General features: G+C 36.4%; 1 protein-coding gene across 2 annotated transcripts in view; it reads left to right on the top strand.

Moving 5' to 3' along the window:
• MYCBP2 (MYC binding protein 2) overlaps positions 1–21,386 on the top strand; it is a 173,379-nt gene that overhangs the window by 50,356 nt on the left and 101,637 nt on the right. For both annotated transcript variants that reach the window (XM_058800162.1, XM_058800161.1), the window contains exons 16-20: positions 159–304; positions 1,001–1,102; positions 10,339–10,446; positions 18,075–18,194; positions 18,845–18,926. In XM_058800162.1, coding sequence (XP_058656145.1) covers positions 159–304; positions 1,001–1,102; positions 10,339–10,446; positions 18,075–18,194; positions 18,845–18,926 — 558 coding nt within the window. The remainder of the gene's footprint in view (positions 1–158; positions 305–1,000; positions 1,103–10,338; positions 10,447–18,074; positions 18,195–18,844; positions 18,927–21,386) is intronic.

The raw sequence follows: 21,386 nt of genomic DNA, 5'->3' as shown, positions 1-21,386 counted from the left end.
AACAGCAGCTAGGATTTAAATTAGCTGTCCTTCCTGTTTATCTCAGGAAAACTTGCATGTCCACAGATAGAACAAAGTAATAATCTATGTTTTAATTACAAGGGCATCAGTAATGCACAAAAATAAAGATAGTGATAAAGCAACTCTGTCTGCTGCAGAATCTGTGGCTGTGGCTCAGGTGAGTCAGGCTGTGCTGTGTGTGGCTGCTGCAAGGCATGTGCTAGAGAACTGGATGGCCAGGAAGCAAGGCAAAGAGGAATCCTTGATGCTGTAAAAGAGATGATACCTTTAGATCTCTTGCTGGGTAAGTAATATGAAATTAGCAAAAAGGCTTTTAATTCTCATTTTTACTGTACCTGTTTTTTTTCCCTATTGTTATCCAGTACATTTGTTTACACACTTTGTTACAGGACAATTTTAGTGTAATATTGTTAAAATGGTGCTGAACAGTCAGATTTATTTATTGGTGATACAGCAAAGTGGGATCATTCTGTTAAGTGAACTGTTCTATGTTCACCCTTACTATAGTCACCTGTGCTACTTTGTGACCTGTGCAGTTACGATATTGATGTTGATACTACAAAGTTGTTCTTGTCCTTTTTGATATCCTGAAAAATTTCTATAGTGTTTTTATCAGGATTTAAGCATTCTTCAACTAAAGCATGGCTAATTCATGTAAAACCTTTTACAAATATAAACAATCATAGACTTGGTTTAATACTACTTTTGAAAGCTTTTTAGGAGAGAATGGAGATAACCATGACAACACATAACTACATATATGTATATGCCTAAGTACTATTTAGTGATGTTGGAATAGTCAGATTCATGAAAACCAGGAAATTAGGAGATAAAGGTTAGAACTCCTCAAAATTTACTCAAATCCTTTTTATTGTCAGGGCCATGTAAAGGTTTTCAGTTTTCATTTCCTTAACTTCTTTTGGGTTATTGCCACCACAACAATTTTAAAGATAAATTTACTTATTTTCTTAATCTTTAGCTGTCCCTGTTCCTGGAGTTAATATTGAAGAACACCTTCAGCTACGACAAGAAGAAAAGCGGCAGCGTGTAATTAGGAGACATAGATTGGAAGAAGGAAGAGGTGAGTGACTTATCAAGAAGGGCCTTAAATAGCTTAAGAAACTTCTGAGTCTGTTTTCTGAGAGTGAAAATAGTCTTCCTCCATTGAGCCTGTACAGTGATCAAACTAAATCAGGACCTAAGATGATAGTTCATTATGTAGCATGCTTTTAGAAAATGTGGAAAATCTGTGTGTTTAACAAAGTCTACACATATGATTCAGAATTTTAATGATGAAAGGAGCACTTTATATCACTTACACAGGTCAGTTTTTTGGTTTTTTTTCCTAGTTGAATGGTTGTTTTAGGATCTACATTTTAAAAAACATTTATTTGAAGAGAGGATTACAAGCCTGTCCCATGCTATTTACCTATTATATGAATTAGGTAATATAATATAGTAATATAATTACTATAATAAATTATTCCATTTCTGTTCTGTCGTAGACAGAATTTTCTTTTATAAAATGAACTTTTCTGTATTTGCATAACGTGAGAATATTGACAGACTGAATTAAAAAAACAAAACACCATTGCAGCATTTCAAAATTTTATGTTTTATCTACTTCGTTGCTGATTTTCCACACAAACAATAATCTACATTAAGAGCTTCACAGTACTCTTTGTGTTCTAAAATACCTCAGTGTCTTGTCAAATTAAATATGAGAAATTTAGACTGATGTAACCTGTCATATTTTTGTAAAGCATGATGATGTGGTTGCTAAGATTTTTGTGTGTCGAAAAGAGGAATAACTTAGTGGGACATATGCTCTTTCAAGTTCCTGCAGTTTTAGTAAATACCACTTTGATTCTTCTTTTATGTATTAGATACTGGTTTTACTTGAATACAAAATGTGCCTTGTAATCCAAATTATTCCCTAGACTGTGCCAGTGAATCTTGTTATGTGAATTGTGTCTTTATTTCATTTTAGTAAGAAATTGCTGGTTTTAGCCACAAATAAAGAGCAACGCGAAAGAGAAGTCTTGCAGTTGCCTGTGCATATGGAAAAGGATGGAATATTTTTCTTTGCATCTTTGTGGCTAATTTTAGCTGTGAAGTAAAAAGAGGAAGCCTTTGTTTAGGTTATGTCAGAGCTGCTGCATGCTGCTGGCAAATGTTGGGTGCAGCTAACAATTTTTTATTGAAACCTAATTAAATGCCCAGGCATTATTGAAAGGTGCTGCTGTTCAGACCATTAGTGATGACAGAGCTGGGAGGTAGATTTCAGTTAAAAGAAAAAAGAAGAGTGGCAGAGAAAAATTTACATTTGCTTCTATTTCTGTGGTTAGAAGTAGAACCAGAGCAGCTTATCCCTTCTGTATGCCATCTGTTTCAAAAAGCAAAAAAAAGATCACTTGAACAGTAGCAGGAATGTACTCTTATGGTTGGTTTTATAGATGTTTGGGTGAAAGGAGGTTGTAGCCAGGTGGGGATTGGTCTCTTCTCCCAGGCAACCAGTTACAGGACAGGAGGACACAGTCTTATGCTGCACTAGGGGAGGTTTAGGTTGGACATTTGGAAGAATTTCTTCACAGAAAGGGTGATTGGGAATTGGAATGGGCTGTCCAGGGAGGTGGTGGAGTCACTATCCCTGGAGGTGTTTAAAGGGAAGACTGAATGTGGCATTTAGTACCATGGTCTAGTTGACTTGGGGGTGTTTGATCATTGGTTGGACTTGATCTCAAAGGTCTTTTCCAACCTAGTTGATCCTGTGGTTCTGTATAGGGACTGTAGCTGAAAAGATACTGTTATCCTGCTTGTTGCACTCATTTGTGTTACATTTTCTAAAGGGCATTGAAATCCCATACCTGTGTAGCTGTGGGAGGTAGTGGGTCTGGAGGGGTTGGAAATTAGTCTCCTGTGTTGGTTCAGAAAAAGTTCTTGTGATAAAGATGGGAGCAGTGCTTCACAAATACTTAGAGATCTTGTTTTATATAATCAAATGTGAATATTGGATTTGATAATCAATCTTTATTTGCATAATAAGATCAAAGAGCTTTTTTGCTTCTCCATCCAAATGCTGAAGTTTTTCATTAATGAGTTGGTGCAAAGAGTAGCACCTTTCTTGATAACTCTTATGATGCTGCTCTTTTCATGAGAGAACAAGAACATTTAAATAATCTACTAGATTTTTTGTGCAAAAGGTTTTGCAGTCTGATAAAACATAGCTGTAACAATGTTAAAAGAACAGGCAGGTTACTTGTTGCTTAGTTTTCCCAAGGGTTTTAGTATTTGTGCATATGGAACTGAACAAATCCATGCTAATGAAATAGCTATTTGGAGATCCAGAGAGAACTTTCAGTTTTCTGAAAACACTGCTTAGTCAGTTAAAGGCTGGACCAGCTCTTTGGAGCCTTTCCTTAAGGTACACAATGTTTAGTTTGTCAGGATTCTGGATTATTTAGTGTGTTAATGTGTGTTTTGTCTTTTATAAGAAACAAAGCATGTATAGTTTATGGCCTTCAAGACTGGGATTCATCACTGACTGTAGCTGCAGTCTTTTAAGTTCCTGTTGGTGACCTTTATTCAATACAAATATTTTCAGTAAATATTGTATGTCTTGCAAACAAGAGAAAAGCTTTAAAAATATGGGAGTATTTCTTCCTAAAACAGTCATAGAAATAAAACAAAAAATCACAAAGAAACCTCTCACCTGAATGTGTTGAAATAGGACTTAGGAGAGAGGTGTAAGAGCAAAAGTGCTGGGATTATACTAATTTTTAAGTTGTCTAATTGTTTGTGTTTCATTCAAAGCTCTAGACTTTAGTCCTGTTACAATGACCTGTGATACAAAAATATGTTCTTGGGGTCCACTTGAATTAAGAGTAAAAGTGATAGTCACGTCTTTAGGTGTGACAATCACTTAATTTCTCCCCAAGATCACTTGTGATCTCTTGTATTGAAGAAGATAAGAATGTTCATCTTAATTTGCATTTATCTGAAAATACTAACTCTGAATTTGAATGTTCTGGGTAGAAGTAGCTGTTGCTAATAGCTACAATATCAATGACCTGGTGTTACTGTTCAGTGTTACTGGCACAAGCAATTAACTCACTTCTCACACATGAGCCAAGTAGCCTGCCACCGTTGTAAAGGACTTGTATACATGCAGCTCAGCAACAGCACACTAAGTAACTTCAGAAATTTAAAGTGCTTAGGCTGAAGATTTCTTTGGTTTTTTACATTGAAATGAGTTGCAACCTATAGTTTGTAATGGAACTGTAACCAGCTAATAATTTTTATTTTTTGAATCAGTTATTTATGTTGCTGTATTCAAGAAAGAAATTCTGCTTTAGTGGCAAAAAATAGATCCTTTAAATTAATACTGGGTAAAAAGTGTTTGTTTGGGATAATCAACTATTAAAAAATATTATAAGTTCCTTAATATTTATTATAGTTCTTTGCTCTTTTCTGCACACAAGTGACTGTGACAAGCAGTGAAGAGGGCTCAAAACCAATTCTACATTTTTGAGTTGGGTGTATGAGCTTCTGAGAAATAAAGCCAGCTGTATTCATCACAGCTTCTATGCTAAATCATAATATCTCAATATAATTATTGATGGAATTATCTCAGCTCTTCACTGTCTCTGTTTTTCTGGTGAGAAGTGAAGGAGCTGATTTTCCATATGGTGAAGTGGTTTTTGTTTATCAGGCTGTTTTGGGGCTTGATGAGAATGATGAGAGATGAATATGGAAATAGTTGCACTTCATTATTTTCTGTGGCAGTGGGGAAGTTTTTTATGTTAGAATGTTCAGAACATGGTTAATTATTTTTTCTTTCCTATTAAACTGTTTTTTTTCATCATGGGGGCATTAAATTGCCTTAATGGATTACTGAAATCTGTGGGCCAGATCTGCAATTAATGTAATGAACCTAAGACTAGCATTTTCTGAGAGAGCTAATCTGGAAAGCTGTTCATGAGACTTTCAGATTGGTATTTGAAGTAATAGATGTTGGTATAGTCAAAGATTTCAATTTATCATTGAAGATAATTCTGGGGGATTTTTTCAGAAGGCAATGAAAATGTTAAAATAGCTTTTTCAACTATATTTAACTAATAAGCTGAAAACCATAGGCATGGTTCTCAATACAGCAATAATAAATGGTCTCATGCTTCGCTGGTATTTCACTACAACTCTTTCTCAGCCTATGATGTAAAAACCTCAAGATGATCATTACTGAGATGCAGATTTGGTGTGTAATTAAGCAAGGTTTAGCTTTTGATGCCCTAACAGAAAAGGCAAATTAATTTTCATCAGTCTTATCCTACTTGCAACAACAAAGAACCCACAGAAAATTGATTAATTTTAGTCCAAGCTGCTCTGTTTTAAGACAATATAATCTGAGGCTGCCTAGATTTGGGCATTTTTTCATTTTCCTGAAGTGTAACTGATTCAGTTACTTCAGTGATTAGTTTTACCATGGTAGGCTAAGTATCCTACAAATCTGTTTAACATCTGCACAAGCCACTCTGAGCTTGGCATCTCCTTGTCTGCTCAACATGTACCTAAATACACAGCAGAACTGTCTGTGTTAGTGTAATATTGAGTGCAATATTACTTAGTAAATAATTGTGCAGCTTCTTTTTATGGTTTTAGTTAAATGTTTGTTTTGATGCTTTCAGGATTACTTTTGTTTCAATGTTTTTTAAGCAAACCAAAACCACTCAAAACCCCCTACCTTTTCACTTGAAACAATATTGAATTCACAAATGACTTTTTGAGAATGCTTTCAAGGGAAAGCTGTGGGGTTTTGCCCCTAATGACCATCAGGTATGGTTCTGTGAAGTTACATTTGTGTCTGTGATTCCTTTGTGAAAGAGCTAATTATTGTTAATAAAACTGATGTTTAAAGTAAAAATATTTATGTTATAGTTTCAGAAATCAGAGTTGTAGTAGACACCATGACACAGTTCTGGTTAATATTTGCTGTTTTAATTTACTTCATGTATTTATATGCAGAAATTAATATTTTATGTTTATTTAACAATACATACAAAGTGAAGTATTCAGAAGGGTGAAAGGGTCCAAATTAAGATTATCATAAACTTCCATCTCATTCTCTTATTACTGCCACATTGCTCTGCATGCTTGTGTTGGCTAGTGTGCATCTTTTTCCCCTTTAAACGACCTTAATTTTTCTTCCATACCTATTTGCACAATTTAAATGTTGCCTTAAGACTGCAGGAAGAGTCATGTATCCTGTCTTTATTGACAATGTTTTGAACAAAAGAAGCAAACTGCAGTTAACCTTAGTGCCTGCACATGACATCCTCCATGAATGTTTTTGCCTTAATGATAAATTGCTAGTCATAGTTGGAAAAATAGAGATATTTTTTTTAACATACCATAATTATTAGCCCTGCCTCATAAGAATATTAAATTTTGTTTCCTTTAAGGCTTTATAGGTGGGACATTATCTCCCTATAATGTTTTCTGCTTGTAGTGGAACTGAAGTAAAGCATTTGTCTCTAATTCCATTTTCTGAAATATTTTTCTCAAAATTTGCAACCTGTTGACCTATTAAGATGGGTAATTTCCTATATTAGGGTTTTATCTTCCTAAACTAAAGGGTTAAAGGATAAAACTAGGGTTTTATCTTCCTATTACTAAAAACCAAACAAAACACAGCACACCAGAAATTGCTTGGTCTCTTTCAAGAAGCCAAAAATAGGTTTTTACAACATAGGGTGTGATCCAACCTAGGACTTAGCTCTGCAACCTGAATTTATACTACTTTTCTGTATGTATGTGTTGTCATGTACTATTTTTTCAGGTAGCCTGCTGGAAATCAATTATCCCAAATGCTGAATTCTGCGTCAGTGTTCAGTGCACTGATGCAGAATTCAGCATTTGGGATAATTGATTTCAGTCTCCTGCAATCACAGCTTGCCAAATAGCATTTGTTTAGGGTGAGGTACTAGAAGAAATCAAAGTCTGTGTTACATAAAATCAAACATTAAACTCCTTCATAGCTGTATCTAAGATCTTAGATGACCAAGAATGCCAAAGCACATTAAATGCATGTAGAATGAAATAATTCTATACATTTTTCTGAAATCCACTGCATTATTTAATAAATGCATTCTATTTTGAGAAAATGAAATTATTTCTGTGGTTAAATAGATTTTTTTTTTAATCCTTTGAATTCCCTGTGAAACAATGTCCATTTTGCAAAGTCTGGACCAAGAAAGGAAAGCTAGTCTTCACATTTCAGCTAGGGCTGTTCAGCATCTCAGCTCAGCTATGGAAAAACAGTCTGGGAAGGGAGGGAGTGAATGTCATTTTGCATCATACAGGCTGCTGGCTGATTTAAAATAGTTCTGTAGTCTACCAGTGACTCCTCTGCGTATTTCTGTCACTTGATCTTCTAAAGTAGAGACTAGTAATAGATTGTTATTCCCCATGCAGATCTGTCTTAGAGGCTTCTGAAGCACTTTTCCAAATAATACTCTGCAGAAATTTTTTGAACAAATTAAAGGCAATACCTAATGCATGACTGGATTGTTCTACCAAAATATTCCCAGCACCTAAACTTTGATCCCTTCATACAGGCAACCTCAGATGTGAGCAGAAAGCAATTCATGGTCTCCATGAATTGTTGTAGTGTATTGTTGCCTGTGTTATTTGGAGGGAGAGGGAGGTACTTTGCACCTTGCCAGCAGATGACCAAGAAGGCAGACATCACAATGCAATCTAAATGTAGATTTTTTTTATTTCATTTTTCCTATTCTATTATGATCATTTTGCAGATTTAGCATGCACAAAAACCCAAAGAAGATAACAGATATGTTACATGGGTTTGGGTACAAATTACTGTGAAATGGCAATCTGTTGCATTTAAGTTTATTTTGGATTCAAGTTCTGTGCACAGTGGTAAATGTAGAGTGTATAGGAATATCCAGAAGCAAAGATAATTCCTGCATGGGTCAGAAGGTTAGTTTGTCACAGAATTGTCACGTTGACTAGGAGAGTGTGATTCAGATGAGTAACTTGGAAACTAATGGCAGGTATGTTCTAGGGCATGCTGGAGCTGACAGCCTCTTATGCTTACAAAACATCCTCTGTCTTACAAATCTCCTATAGTACTTTTGCTCACCCTACTGTACTTCACTTCTGTCCTCCTGAAATTCTCTTTTGATACCTTTGCTCTTAGCACTGAAATGCCAAAGGCTGCCTTCAGGGCTGTATCTTGTTCCCTGCATTGTTGTGCAAGCATGTTTTGGAGCTTCAGAGTGTTTGCCTAAGTTATCTAGAGATCACTCAGTCACCTACAAATATTTTAGATATACACTCTTCAAGCCACACTCTTTGCAGTCCTTGCATCTCTTTTTGCAACTTTGCTGATCTGACTTTCACTTGTGTGTGTTGTCCTGTCCATTCTCTATTTCTTCAGATTTTAATTTCATTAGAAACTTTCCAGTAAGTCCCACACCACTTTTCCCTCTTTTTCTCATGTTCTTCATTTGCCTTTCCTCTGTATCATTTGTCCTAGAGACATTTTTAGCTTTCGTAGTCTGCTTGTCATTCATCTCTTCCTCTTTTTGCCTTTTCCTGGTGTGCCTCAGGATTCTCCTTGCTATATCGCCTCACTTGGTAAGAGACAAAATATGGTATAGTGTTTTGTGTAAGTCAGAACTTTGTAAAGTAGAATACTAAACACAGCAAGTGGTTTGGCAGAAAGTAATGTTTACCAAAAATGTATCTACTAAATGGAAGTTTGAATTCAGAGGAGACTGAAAAGGGGGAATAGAACAGCAAGGCAATTGAAGGAGGAAACTGCGAGATGAAGGTAAATCAAAAGCAAATGATGATCCTTGATTAGGAGAAGGAGCTCTGAATTAGTAAGAAGATATCTTCTGGAATAGAGTCCAAATGAATGCAATAGAACAAAAATAAAAATCCTATGCTGTGTGCAAAAACAAACATGACTGAGGAAGTTTTGGGCCATTATATTCCCTAGCACATGTATGAACCTCTAACCTAGACAGTAGTGTATTTTTAAAGCATTTTTCATTTTGTTTTTAAGTGAATGATAAAATTTGGGAGCTTCTCTCTATGAAGGAAGTTTCTTCATCTGAAAGTTCTAAAGCTATATAGATTTGGCCTAAGTTTTGCTTAGATGTCTATCCATGCTTTTTAGTATTAGTGAAGAGGTGATGGTATAAAATTGACAGCAGAAAACCTGAGGCAATGGGCATTTATTAAAAGTTAACCTACACTGTGTTCTTAATAAAGTTCAGCTAAGGAATGAAAGTATCAATGAATTTGCAGAAAAAGGAGGAATATTTGTATTCTAAGTTTTGCTTAAGTGGTTTATAACACAACAGCCTGATTGGGGTGTTTTTGTTTACTGTTTGTGGAGGGGCTGGATTTGGGGACCTGTGGAACTGAGTATCACTTGGCAAAATTAATTTGTTCTGATACATGGTTTCTGTTGAATATGAGACTTCTGAAAGGACAAAAAATGTTAAAAAATTTCATGGTGACATATTTAACCTATAAAACACGAGAAATACAGATCTAAGAAACAAATTCCTTGTCCATTACCTGGGCCTCAGTTAAGCATAGTACCTCACTGCCTAAGTCTAGATTTTTAAAAAGGAAAAGCAGTCTGGAAAAAAAAATTAAATGTGTGTATCATTGCTTTCTTTAAATCAAATCTTCTCTTGAAGACCTTTAAATAGATTGAAAAATATTTTCAAAATAAATGAATTTCAAAATTACTAAGAAGATAACAAAAGAGTCATATGATTTGAATAACTTTCTTCATGAAACATGGAACTTTTGCTTTAAGAGTTATACCTCTGCATCTTCAATATAGTAATTGCAAACAAGTTTACGGTGGTGGTTTTTAAATTTAGCAATTATATTATGACCTTGTTCCAAATCAATATTTTGAATGCTATATTGTAGGATTTAAGGCATGGTAATTATTCTTTTTATCTTTTAAAGGCAATAATGGGTATTTGCTATCAAATTTTACTGTAATGTTGAGTGTATTTCCATTGCTTGCAGTACAGTTGCATACTTAGAAATTCAGGTAAAACTATCATTGTGGGATGTTTTTTGGTTTTTTTGCATAAGTTATCAAGGCATGGCAACTTCCTTGTATTTTAAGGTCTTTTGAATTTAAGAAAACAAGTTTATAATTATTATTCTTTTTGGCTTTTTCATTGCTTTTAATTTGAATTTTGTTTGACACACTGTTTCCATTTTGTGAGCTTTCCTATGCATGTGCAAAATGTTTCTCCTCAGGCCCCCTTGTAATTCCTGGTCCTATTTTTATGAACCACCGAGAACAGGCTCTAGCCAGAATCAGACTCTCTCCAGCACCGCTAAAGCATAAACGGGACAAGCACAAAGGTATTTGGTCTTCCTTATTGACTAGGGTGGAAATAAAACCAGCCTCCCAGTCACTTCTTCCAGATGCTGCATCTGTCTTTTCAAAGAACTGCACAAAATGAATTCTGCCTTTTCTTCCTGTTAGTATCTTGCTACCTGAGGAGAAAGAAAACGCATTTAAGTGTTGACCTTTCTTTAGAAGTCTACACGTTCATTAGTCCACATCATCTTTGTTTTTTTTCCCCTTTTCTTTTTTGTGAAATATGCATTGTCTTTATGTGTGTCTAATCTCATTTCTAATGCTGTCTCATTTTTAAGGTTCTTTATTTTTACTGTAGGAAACATGTTAGAGTGACTCAAGATTGTTCCACTGCATTTGTGGCTTTTGTCCTTTTGTGTTGTTTATTTGGGGTTTTTACTTAAACATACCAGTTCTAGGCTTGATAATTCTGGCATAAATCTTCTGATAGGTATGTTACCTTTCAACAAGCCCTTTTTAGGGGTGAAATAATGTAAGCATTACTTTTTGCTAACTTTGAATAGGGAGACTACAAATAAAAATAAATACTTTTCTCTGCAATATTCTTGAGTTAAATGGTTTGATAGAGTACAGGTATGGATGTGTCTTGATATTTTAGACAGTTTTGTATGTCTGGCAAGCTAGTTCCTTATATCTTCAATTTCAAAGTGTGCCATTTGTTCAGATATAAATGACTTAAATGTTTCTTAGAAAGAAATAGTGTATTACTAACTGAACTTACTGAAGTTGAGCTGTCTCAAATCTGATTGTAGTTTGTATATATCTGTGTATTGATGTGTCTGTACGTACATTATTTATATACAGAAGATAAATATGTAAAATGGAGGTTAGAGACCTGGTGAAAGTAGGAAGCTCCTAAAAATGGTGAACCCAGAATGCTTCAACTCTTTTATAAAGAACAGCTAAATATTAAAAGAGTTAGAATGGCATTTCAGTTGAATTAGTGGAAGTTACTGATTGTATTTGGCATGTGTGCAAACAAACTGTATATCAATTTGAAGCCTTATGGGATAAAATTTCAGTGTATGTGGGTGATGGGCTTACTGAGTTACGAACATACTGGATCGTGAAATCATTTTAAGTTTAATTTATGAAAATGAAAGCAAAATTTGATACTTTGAATCTGCATAACATTCAGTCTTCGGAATGCATATTGTCTGAGCTTTAAGTCTTGATGGACTTAGAATAACCTGTCATAATCTCACTGGAGAGGTTGCCTGTTGAAAAAGCACATAATGAATTGTTACGTGAGTGGCAGTTTGCCGATGGGCATTATTCTTGAGCTGGATACTGCTGCTAGCTGTACTGCAAACCTTTGACTCCAGAGGCAAGTGCATAAAGGAGTATGCTTGTCCTGCCTAGAGCTGTGCCTTTTTGGCATGTGTTAGTTGTTGGAACTCATTTCAGATCAAGTATCTCCTTACAAGAGCTGTATTCATTAGTGTCAGTTTGAGGCTTATGTTGCCTCTTGGAGTTGTAAGAACAGTATAAAGGTCTGTGTTGTGCTGGAAGACTTTGGTCAGATATGCCCTATAGAAATGAACATTTCTTTTTCTTTAAGGAAGGCTATATGGAAGGAAATAATCAGTTTATTTTAGTTCTTTGTGTCTTATAGTAAACAGATAAGGAGGTTTTAAGTAAACTTTTAGACCATTCTCTGCCTCAGGAGACTGCTTTTCAAAAGACAGCCATAAATTTGACTAGGAACTAGAAATACCCCTTAACTTCTCAAAGAGATTCCAAGGGGAAAAGGAAAACTGGTAAAGTGGGTTGTTATCCGAGTAACAGGTAAGGTGAGAATTGTGAAAAAGATAATGTATATTTTTTATCTTAGAAGGCATGCCTCTCTTCTTGAAGAAGAATGTAAAAGCAATAATAGAGCAGAGATAAAAGGACATTATCACATTGAAATCAGCAAATTATTTGAACATGATGCTTTCCAGACTGTCCTCCTTCCTTCAGGTGTTTCTGCTATAGTAGTCTTCTTCACGCCAACCAGACCTTCAGGATCTTTGGACAAGGAATGTTTAGTTCAGCTGGTAGTACTGATAAGGCCAGTACTAAACTTGCTGGTTGCCACTTCTCTGCTTGCAGCTGCAGAACTTCTCTTGATAATGATACTTAAACTTGAATGTGGACAGCTTCCTCAGGACTTCTTCAGACAATTATTGTCTACTATAAAAGTTGTATTTGATATGTACTTGTACATATTGTCAAACCATGGAGTCATGGAATGATTTGGATTGGAAGGGACCTTAAAGATTATCCAGTCCCAACCCCCTTGACATGGACAGGGGCACCTTCCATTAGATCAGGTTGCTCAAAGCTCCATCCAGCCTGGCTTAGAGCACTTCCGGAGGTGGGGCATCCTCGAATTCTCTGTGCAGCATGTTGCAGTGCTTCATCACCCTCAGAGTGAAGGATTTTTTCATAGTAATCCAAGTGTCTGTCACTTGTGCAATTCATCTGTTTGGTTCTTCAGTTGAAAACTCCTTCAGTTTCATTGAAACGGCAGGTTTTTTAGAAATCTTGCCATTGTCATTTACTCTTTTCACATTTATAGGCATATCAAGGTCATTGTTACTGCAAAAACTGCATAATTAAGCCTACTCTTCCTGATCTGTGTCTTCTTTGTCTTTCACAATTATTAATAGAAGGGATTAGGTATGACATGTTTAGTATTCATGGAGTGGTTTGGCACTAAGAAGAAAAATAAGCTTGAGTTTCATCCTTATTCTTTAAATAGATAGTGAGTTTCCAGTCTACATCTCCAGTCCCTGTGGATTCCCATAACTGAGCATCTTAGTAAAAAGTGATGCCTGGAGAGGATACCTAGAACAGGGGTTAGACAGGCTAGACAATGTTAAAGGAATAAAGTAGATATTTATTGAAAAGGCCTTCAAAGGATACACCTTGGGCAATACAAGAACCTGACTGTGCCTCCACTCAAGATGAACTGTGAGTTACGAATTTTCACACTTTTTTAAGTTTTGGTCCATTTCCATTATTGGGGTTAATTGTCCAATTACAGCTTCAGGTCATGAAGTCCCATCCTCCCAGTTTGCTCTCCTCAGTTCACTGCTGTTTGTACTTTTTGGGTCTGAAGCTGCAATGGTGTCCTTGGTTCTCAGGCTAGAAAAGGATCGTTTGTCTAACTGAACTGTGAAGAGAGCTTTCTATGAATTTCAGAGTTATAGACTAGTGCAGTACAACATCTTGGTTCTAAAAACTGAAAACTAAAACTTAAAGCATCAAAGATTAATGAAAGTCTGTAAAATTTTCTCAACTGCAGAAATGAATTGAGTAGAAGTAAAAAAGAAACAAAGTAAGCTTCTTTAGTCAGCTAAGATTCAGCAGTTTGAATGCCACCTTTTCCCTGTATTTGGAAGTAGTGGTAAACATGCCAAGGAAACAAATACCCTCAAAACTACTAGGACTAGATGAAGCTGAATCTGCATGGATGGAACAAGATATAGGTCAACCATTTTGCAAATACTGAGAGAAAATTACCAGACATTCAAGAAAACTTAGTTGGAATTTAGTTTTTAACTTTTTGGCTGTCTAGGATACCATGTGAAGGGCAGAGTAGCTTGAAACACTAATTGGAGTGAGACAGCTGACAATGGAAAACCTACATCTAAGACTGAGTTTATAATTAGAATGTGAGTTTGTTAGCACTTTATTATACGTGTTATGCTCTTGTGGCTCTGCATATCTTATTTCACCTATAAGCTCAAGTAACTCTGTAGCAACCTCTAAAGACTCCAACAGACTTACTTTTTGTGCTGCCCTCATGTGGATGATTTCCACAGCCAGAGTATATTCCTTTTCCCTCTGCACTGTATCTGTAAAATTGGTTACAGGTATTTTAGCTGCAGCCTGGGGTGAATAGCCAAGAAGCTGCAGACACGGGCTGATTAGTTGAAGTAATGTTGTATATAAAGTCTGTAAATTATGGCACTCAGAACACCCTGTGAGAGTTGGACATCACAGAGACTAACCAGTAACTTGACCAATATGCTTTATTTGGGTGATTGCTGCTGAACAGAACCAAGATTTGTTGGCATGTGATGTGAAGAGACAGTTAATGTAAGAATTCTTAATATACAGTCATATTCCATTAATGCTTTTCATCTGTGGGGTATTTAACATCTTTAGAAGTGCTTTTTCTCTCCTCCAAAGATGGATGGTAAGTGAGAAATGGAATATCACCATCCTTGCTGTTGGAGAAGGCTAACAAAATGCTTTTCCTCTGGTCTTGGCCAAGCGAGGGTCCACCATATCTTCCTGTAATGATGCTGGGTTTGGGTTTTTTGCCAGAAGAGGTCTCATTTAAAGCTTAATACTTCACTTGCTATTGAGTCTGAATAGGCTTTTTCCTTGTTTCTGGAAAGTAGTGGTTTTTGTGGTAGCAGTATGAGCCAAGTGAACTTCTAAGCATGTTTAATGGCAGAGGAAAATCGTCTTCAGGAATTAAGAATTTTCTGAGTGGTAGTGGAGATTGGTTGGTTTTATTTGCAGTTCTCTCTCTTTCCTTCCCCAACTTTGAGACATCAGACATGAAAACCCGTCATTGTGAAGTTTTTCATGGAGCATTCCCTCTTTGTTGACAGCAGAAAGTACTTTTCCTTGGAGTTTTCTTGTCTCAGAGAGATGGAGTCAGAGGTGCTGTTCAGTGGTACTCCAGTTGGAGAACACTGGAGATACTAACTTGCTCTGCTTAAAGGTTCCAGTGCATCCAACAATAAGAGTTTCTGTTTCAGTAGGCTTTTTATGCTTCCCTTTCAGGAACAGTTATTCTGATATTACATATGATGAAATTAATAAGTGCACAGTTGTTTGAAGGAAAACAAATGTGTATCTCCCTAGTTACAGTTGTTCCCTGAGACATGCAAATAAGCTTTCAGCATCCACTTTTGACTCACATTTTTTTAAAAAACTTTGACTGTTTGAAAGTAATGGAAGGAAAGAGGACCCAGTTTATTTGCAGCCTTATCTCTAAGTGTAACTTCTAGCCAGTGCTGCTGGAAAAATATGATAGGTATTGGCCATGTAATGGGGTAACAGATAAACACTGTAGTCCAGAAATATTGCTCTAAAAGTAAGCAATGATATAATGATATTCTATTTGGCTTTGTGTATTTTGGTCAAAAGACTTTTTTTTTTCCTAAACAAGACTAGCTGTTTTAGTTGCAAGAATGTTGTTGGAACACACATAAATTATCACGTGCTTATCAAGTTTTGAAGATGCAAACAATTCAAAGCTCTTGAGACAGTTACTAACCATGCAAAGAAGGCTGACAGGAATTCCATTTTCAGTTTAAAAATTACACACTTGAGCAAAGTAAGATATTCATGAAGGATAGTTGCTTCTATTCCTGCATTCTTAGAGCCTTTAAGAAGTTAGCTTGGAAGCGCCAACTTTGTAGAACATTATCCTTTAGAATAAATTTATTGCTCAGATACGTAATTGCAAAACTTGTTTCGTGTGAATGTACTTGTCTCTGCATCTTGCACACTAATACTTAGTATTTCCTCAAGGGAAGTACTGTTATGCTTTCATTTGCAACCTTGGAGAAAATGGGGCTAGATTTTGAATCAAGTTTTATTTAAGGGTAGTATCACATTTATCAACTGAGATAACAGGAATCCCCAACTTTTTATTAATTTTTTTTAAGCCCTTTAGAGCAGGATATTTTTCTTACAGTGAGGCAGAAATGCACATGTGCCTCTTTAAGTTTCTGCAGATCACTTGATACGCTGCTGCCACATTTTGCTAATGTGACTGCCTAGGTGACATGGTTGCTGTATGCTCAGTGTGTTTCATTGGAAGTGCATGCAGCCAGGACACATTCTTACTGGACATGTGTATTTCTGACAGATGATTAATCAAGTGCATTTACACAGTGGGAGAGCTCATATTTTTTATTATCCAGCAGTGTCTGAGGGAGGAGGGGGTACGGGGGCCACAGGTAGACTTCCAGAATAATCAGCTGGTTTTCTGCTCCTGTCTGAAAAACTTGTATGAGTTTCAAATTGGGAAGCAGTAAGCAGACTCCTTGCTGAATAAATAATTCTGGGGGCAATATCAGCTGCTAGAACCACTCCTGATTACTTTGGCATATAGAATTCAATGCAAAAGTAGACATAAAAAGTTCAAAGGTGCTGTATTTGAGATGTAGTAAAACTTGACTAAAATACTGTGAGCTGCTTAAGGCAGAATTATGGAACTAAGAGGAAAACTGTAATTTTGAGGGGGTTGTTGTTCAATGATGATTCTGTCTCCTTATATTTCCTTATGCTACCAATACAATTTAAAAAAAAAAGCTGCACAGAGACCTTCAGAGACACTTCTTCTAATTTGTGTACAGTCTGGTAGTACACAACCTCAAAAATGCCATGGCAATTCTGAGAGACAAGTTTTCCTAATCACATCTCCATTTCACATGTATCCAGTATGTAGTGCATGTTTCAAAGGGGTACTTTACCTATGCTTTTAAACCTAATTCTTCAAAACCATTAGTACCTTTACACACTGTTCTTTACAGATGTGAACTACATGCAGATTCATATCATTTCTATACTCAAGTCATCACTAGAAAATAGCTTTGTTCTTTGAACAGTAAGATTTTTAAAAACTGACATGTAATGAAAGTGTGAAATGACTTTTCTGTAGTAGCAGTTCCTCTGCAATAAAAAGAAAAATTTGACCAATATGTATCAAATCAGAATTATATTAAAAATTTTTCTAAGTCTGTAATTACTGTGCTTCACAGAGGGAATAATGAAGCCCTGAAGTTTAGACTTCCACTGATGATTATTCAAGAAAACATGTTGAAATTCTAAGTAGAGATGTAAATTTAACAATACCTTGAATTCTTTGAGAAGCAACTGTTAGGAAACATTTTGATTTCTGGAGAAGATGGTAGCTTGCAAGAAAATTGGGAATAACACATTGCACTTCAGTGCTTTTGTCCAATGTGAAGGCAGTTTGGCTTTAGGAATCAATAATGCACTTCATACTTACTGAACTCATACATAATTACTAGAACAGATCACAGAAATTATGTCTAAAGATGCATGGAAGCAGACAGGAAACAGGCTCTGGGTGAGTTGTCTGCATTGTTAGAAATGAGCTGTGTAAGTAATTGTCACCTACTTAGAACAGGGGTTCTGTGGCTGAATTGGAGTCAAGTAAACTCCTTAAAGAGTAGTAATTGGAAAAGGTAGACTAGGCTATGCCTGTTAAGTCTAACTACATTGTTTCCTACTTACTAATGCTGCCTTACCGAAGAATGAAAGTGATGGCTTTTAAGCAAAGCTTCTGTAGTTTGCATTTTCTGTTTCGCTGGTTCCTTTTGTCTGCTGGCCAGTTTCTGCTTTAGAGGATCTTTTCCAGTGTGTACCTTTATAGAGCATTGTTTAAAAATAGTTTCTGTCATCTTCCACATCTGCTTTGATGCCGCGTTTTGAGCTCTTTTGCTACTCTGTGAATTCTCTCTTCTACCTTACAAGAGGTGGAGTGGGGAGTTACTATTCTTGTTCTATTCATTCTTCTAATATAAATTTATTAGAATGCATAGTATATAATTGTAAGTCTTGTTTATAGATGGAAGTGGAGAAAGAGGTGAGAAGGATGCCAGCAAAATCACAACATATCCACCAGGGGCTGTCCGCTTTGACTGTGAGCTGCGAGCTGTACAAGTCAGTTGTGGATTTCATCATTCAGGTAAAAACAAATCAATGTTAATTATTATAATAGAGAGGGTTTTTTTTTAAGGTTGTCATACGTGTCTTCACTGCTTTGTGTTCAATTTTTTAAAGTGGATGTATGCAGGAGTGCTAAAAGCTGAAAACGTGGCAGGGTGAGTTTGTCACATCTCAATCACACCATGTGCCTAAGAGTATTGTCCAAACACTTCATGAACTCTGTCAGGCTTCTGTGACCCCATCCCTGTGGAGCTTATTGCAGTGTCCAGCTACCCTCTGGGTGAAGAACCTTTTCACAATATCCAGCCTAAACCTTCCCTGACATATTTTATGCCATTTTATTACAGGCTAAAGTAAGATCACCACCCAAATCCTCACATCACCTCCCTTATTCCAGCAATGAAAGGTATCTCACTGTCCTTTAGCAGTGAAAAGGGCTATAAGTATCATATACTGAGTTATATCAGAGCTTGTAAGCAATTTTGGATTCAATTTAAAACATCTGTATGGCAGAGCTCTACTCCTGCATAGAGGTGCTCGTTGTTTTGGGTTGTGGAAATCTGATCTGGATCTCTTGGGAATCAGAAGCTGCAACTCAGAAGGGTAACCAGGACTGGTGCAGTGCCATGTCATGTGTGTATGTCAGAAAAATATTTTGTTGTTTTTCAGTGGTTTTGATGGAAAATGGTGATGTTTACACATTTGGATATGGGCAGCATGGTCAACTTGGACATGGTGATGTTAATTCCAGGTAAGCTGGTAATCAAAGGACGTGATTGTGTATTACTGTACTGCTGCATAAGAAATGGCTACGTTTCTGGTTCTCTGTAGCTAGCAAGTGTGAAAATTCAAATATAAGACGAAATAAAGTTGAAGAGGTCTTGTTCTGCACTTACTCCCCATAACCTCCTGAATATCGATGTAATAACAGTACTCTTGTACTGTATGAGTAATTTATTTAATGCATGAAATCTTCTGTGCATAGTTATTAGCTTGCTTTGATAATAGTTTGAAAGACTTCTGTCTCTTTAATTCTCCCTGCATCAATGAGAATTATCATTGATACCTGATTAGGATTTCATTATTTCTGTAGAATACTACATATACAAAAATTAAAATAGTGTGATATTGTAAACCTAGATGAGCCTGTTCCTGTTAAATCAGCAATAAGAGTTCACAGAATATTCACAGAATCACAGAATGTTCTGTGTTGGCAGGGATCCACAAGGATTGTGTCCAACTCCTAAGTGAATGGCCTGTGTGGGGATCAAATCCACAACCTCGGTGTTACTAGCACTGTGCTCTGACCAGCTGAGCTAATCTCAATTCACTAATGATGAAGTCTCATTTGATGTTCATCAGTTATCTCCCAAATGAAGTCCCTAAGCTTTGGTCTCAGCAGCATTTTGTAGTCACTTGTTTTGGGTCTTGTCAGAAGAGTGATGTGTGCTTTCACTGTGGTCAGTGAATATAGAGAAATCAACAGAGCATGGACAGGTATTTGACTAAGCAGCCACTGCTTACGTGCTTTAGGTGTGGTGTGCTTAGTAGCTCTGTAAATCTGATTTCCATTGACTACAGTGAGAGCATACATAACTAAATATAGATGTCTTAATGTGAAGCTCAATCTCACCCTTGGTATCTCATGCTTAGAGTCACATATTTTCATTAAAGTAAATAAAAAATCATTGTCCTGCTGTAAAAGGAAATGTGATTTAGGTCTTTGGACATGTACATATGCCATATAATGCACACAATGGAGGTTTCTATAGTAGAAATCTTTGAGACTTTGTGTATTTAATGCTCAGTATCCTTATGTAAAAGGCATACAGAGCAGAGCATCCATGACCTGTCTTCAGTTCTCTTGTTTCTTTTGTAGCAGTCAGGTGAAAATTACTGAACATCTATCCTCCTAATCTCTTTGGAGACTTCAAAACTCTTTCTTTTGTCAAGTTCCTGAAGAAATCTTCATCATCTTAAAACTTTCATTGGATTCACTATGCCAAAGGGCAAGAGGGAAGAAAGAAAGTGTACTGGAAATATTGCCTTATATTGGCTGCTGTGCCTGATAGTAATCTCTGAACTGTTACCCCTACTCAGTTTGCATTAGATTGGTGGATGCGGTCTGGGTTTCTGTCTGATAGAGTCATATTGCAGACAAGTACTTTGTTTTTCCCTCCTGGAAATTCTTGGCTTTTTGTTCCAGGGAACAATGGCTTAAACTACCAATTCAAGTTGCTGTTAGAAAAAGGCCAGTTTCTGTCTTTGAGACTGAAGAGGTACACATAGCAGTGACATTTGTACTGGTAACCTAATGTCACCTATTTCTAACTTTGATGAAATAATTTGACTTTTCAGAAGGCTTTGGAGATATCTGCTGTATTTGTCAGTATTTCAGGTGGTAAACCCTGCATCTGTTGCTTATTTAGATAGAAACTGGATGAAGACCAGTAGTAGTTCCAAGTGAGATCCTAAAGGAGAATATGAAAATTCTTCTACTGAAGGATAGTGCTTGACCAAAAGTAGAAGCTGAGGAGGTGCCAGTGACTTGGCACAGACCTTTGTATCATTCTACATCAGACCTAGAAAGTCTCTGAAAAAAAGCCTGGAAGGAATTTGGAGTATGTCCTATGCATGAGAACTGGCTATAGTACTATATTGCTATTTAGCACCATCATTCAAATTATAATTTCTTCATTGATCTACTTCTTTTTCCAGCTTTAAGTAGAGATCTCTCCTCTGTCCTCACAGTAAGGGATACAGAGAAGGAAACAGGGAATCCTTATGCAGAGTTCCACCTCAGTTGGGACGCAGTGGTGCTCAGATGGCCAGCTTCTGCCAGGTCAGTGGTATGTCAGTCATGCAGTGTGTCACATTGCCTGTATTGACCTCAGGAAGAGCATCATCTTCTGAATTCAGGAACTGATACTCTACTGTATTTCTGAGACAGAGAGAAGAGAGAGGAGAGAAAAAAAGAGAAGTAATATTTAGGCATCCTTTCAGAGACTTTTGACTTGCTGTGTAAAGATTTAGTAGTGAGGCTACATTTTTAAAAGTCTTGAAAATGGTCAAGTATTTTAAATTCTGAACACCTGTTCAGACATTCAAGCCTTGCTTCTTAATTAAGGAGATTCTAGACTCTTCTGTTAGAATATGGTAAACATCACACATTCTTCTCTACTTCAGCAGGAATGAGGTAGATTACATGCCC

Source organism: Ammospiza caudacuta, chromosome 2 (assembly GCF_027887145.1).
Source record: "Ammospiza caudacuta isolate bAmmCau1 chromosome 2, bAmmCau1.pri, whole genome shotgun sequence".
Classification (NCBI taxonomy): domain Eukaryota; kingdom Metazoa; phylum Chordata; class Aves; order Passeriformes; family Passerellidae; genus Ammospiza; species Ammospiza caudacuta.
The sequence above is the reverse complement of the archived record's forward strand: the minus strand, read 5'-3'. Positions and strand labels throughout refer to the sequence as shown.